Genomic DNA, 2,568 nt, shown 5'->3' with positions numbered 1-2,568 from the left:
CTACAGTTATCTATTTAAGTTAGCTCATCCCACTCTCAACTTCCTATTTGGGAATATCCTTGAGCTACCATGCCATGCATGTACTCCAACTATGGCCCACCTTAAGGAATTGACGTCCTCGTCGAGAGTTGAGCTAACTCACCACACGGGACACAGGTTCAGGATCGACTTTCCTGGACACGTCCGTATGTCCAGTGCCGGTGAATGTGCCATAACGTGACCACACATGGAACCACGCGTCATACGCACCATGCCCTCTCACATCTGACCCGTACGCGCCCAAAGTTGGCTCTAATATAAAAAATATAACAACCCAACCTAGGAATATGGCTCATGTCCACTCTGCACGTTGAGTAGACCACACCTACACTACAACTTGCTTACTCTTTCATCCTCGCTTCGCGTAAAAAGTTAGCCCAAAGTTGCAACTTGCAATGCTTCGTATAGTTGGCTATTTAAGTTAGCTCATCTCACTCTTAACTTCCCATTTGGGACTATTCTTGAGCTACCATGCCTCATGTATATACTCCAACTATGGCCCAACTGGCCCATATGGGCTGGATGTTACATCTATCATCAACTGATGAAGGCCAGCAAGTAAGGCTGGATGGTACATCTATCATCAACTGAAGGCCAGCAAGTAAGTAAGGCTATCATCAGACAAATGGCACTAGAACTGCAGGGGAGTATCAGTTTGCATCAAAATAAAGGTATATAAGAAAGATCAAAGTTTCATACATTTTAGTCAGGAGTAGCACAAAGATGAACCAGCAAATAAAGTCAAAGGAACAGTGAACAGATCAACTTCACGATCATCAAACCATGGAGTCTGCCCCCAAGCAAGGATTTTCATCATCATCAGCCCTAAACGAGTCGTGGTCAACCTTCTTGATCTATCTCCCGTCCTGCATGGATGGAGAACAAGTGAAGCTAAGGCGGCCGGCGATTCAAATTTCAATCACACCATGCATATCCTCTTCCTCTTTGAATAGCTCGTGCTCGTCGTACCTCCTTCAGGGCTTAGTTTTTTTTTCACTGGATGCATCCACATCCACATCCACTACGGTCTTGCTGCCTGCTGCTTCTTGCGTCGTCGGCAGTGATGACGACGGCGACGGCGGTTCTCTGGGCGGGCTTATGGACAGGTTGAGGTCGATGCCGCCGCAATCATCGTCGTCGCTGCTGTGGCAGGCGCCACTGGTCTCCGGTGAGCAGCTGGAGCGCGCCGCCAGTTGGTCCTGGCCGGGACGGCTGCTTGGCGAGGCAGCGGCGGTGACACTGAGCGGACGGTGCGTTTTCGCGTCGATGCCGCGGGCAAGGAGCTTTCGCTTGATGTGCGTGTTCCAGTAGTTCTTGATCTCGTTGTCTGTCCGACCCGGCAGCCGCCCGGCGATCACAGACCACCTTGACACGGCAAGAATCAGTTAATAACGGCCCAATAAAAACAGGAAGCTAAGTAGCTAACTCAACTTTAATCCTTGCAATTAACGTACTTGTTTCCGAGGAGCCCGTGGAGGTTGATGATGAGGTCGTCTTCCTCCTCCGTGAAGTTGCCGCGCTTGAGGTCGGGGCGCAGGTAGTTGATCCACCGCAGCCGGCAGCTCTTCCCGCAGCGCTGCAGCCCCGCCGCCATGGGAAGCGACCTCCAGCTGCCCTCGCCGTGAGCCCTGATGTAGGCGACGAGCCGCTGGTCCTCCTCCTTGGTCCATGCGCCCTTGTTCGTGTGCGCCTTCTCGCAGCACGGCGACCTCCCCATACCGGCCTGACGCTTCTCGATCGATCGCGGTACCGAGTGATAGATGTGTGGAGAGTGTTGTTAAGAGAGAGAGAGAGAGAGAGTTAGTGAGAGAGAGACGCTTTACGCTTATATGTGGCCGGATAGAGAGAAACGGGGCCCACTGACCCGGATCGCTCGAGACATTTGACCGAAGCAGACCTAGAAGCCTCCTAGCTCTAGGGATGGATTATCTTCCCTGGTTTATGTATATACTGTATATAACCAAGTTCGTGTTTTTTTTTGTTTCGCGGTAGGTATCCGTTGTTGTTAATCTAACGTCACTCATGGTGTTCTGGACAATATTAACTTTCAAATCTTCGGGCGTGTATATGTGTTGAAACATATGACAGATCCTAATGGATGTTTGTATCTTTTTTTTTAACATTGCCAGGAGCACTGGCCGGCATTTAAGAACTCAAGTTGGGCATCCACGCTGACAGCGCGCTCAACACAGGTGGGTTGTCGGGAAGTCCGAGGATGCGCCTACCGGGGCACACACATGCACACACACCTACACACGCACACACCCACCCCGGTACCCCTCTGGGGAAATACCCCGTGTGCATATGCAAAACCAAAATTTATTATGATGCATAAATCTATTACACTTAAAATGTGTGCCGATCGGGTTATTTTTTTATCCCTTCTATGTGTCAGATTTTTAGATATATACTCCCTCCGTCCCAAAATACAAGTCATCCTAGAAATTCTAGGACAATTAAACAAAAAGGTAAAATGACCATGTTTGGCCCTATATATTATCCATATTTAGCATTAATTGATTCTTACAT

The 2,568-nt window shown here is 49.3% G+C and overlaps 1 protein-coding gene across 2 annotated transcripts; it reads right to left on the bottom strand.

Annotated features, from left to right (window-relative positions):
- Nucleotides 1–687: 687 nt before the first annotated feature.
- On the bottom strand, nucleotides 688–1,946 carry LOC120663720 (myb-related protein Zm38-like). 2 transcript variants are annotated; one of them, XM_039942617.1, is made up of 3 exons: nucleotides 1,494–1,946; nucleotides 1,009–1,404; nucleotides 688–905 (listed from the first exon to the last, which is right to left on the bottom strand). In XM_039942617.1, exons 1-2 carry the CDS (start codon nucleotides 1,754–1,756, stop codon nucleotides 1,014–1,016), a joined length of 654 nt encoding a protein of 217 aa, XP_039798551.1. In that variant the 5' UTR covers nucleotides 1,757–1,946; the 3' UTR covers nucleotides 688–905; nucleotides 1,009–1,013. The 2 variants fall into 2 exon arrangements, with proteins under 2 accessions (XP_039798551.1, XP_039798550.1); XM_039942616.1 differs by having other exon boundaries at nucleotides 688–1,404.
- Nucleotides 1,947–2,568: the final 622 nt, after the last annotated feature.

The sequence above is a fragment of the Panicum virgatum genome, chromosome 3N (assembly GCF_016808335.1).
Source record: "Panicum virgatum strain AP13 chromosome 3N, P.virgatum_v5, whole genome shotgun sequence".
NCBI lineage: Eukaryota > Viridiplantae > Streptophyta > Magnoliopsida > Poales > Poaceae > Panicum > Panicum virgatum.
The sequence above is the reverse complement of the archived record's forward strand: the minus strand, read 5'-3'. Positions and strand labels throughout refer to the sequence as shown.

Bases quoted from the DNA above. Each gene is read 5' to 3' on its own strand.
- LOC120663720 (XM_039942616.1), bottom strand. From the start codon at position 1,756: ATGGGGAGGTCGCCGTGCTGCGAGAAGGCGCACACGAACAAGGGCGCA. The intron at 1,405-1,493 runs GTACGTTAATTG...TGCCGTGTCAAG, and splicing joins CACGGGCTCCTCGGAAACAA to GTGGTCTGTGATCGCCGGGC.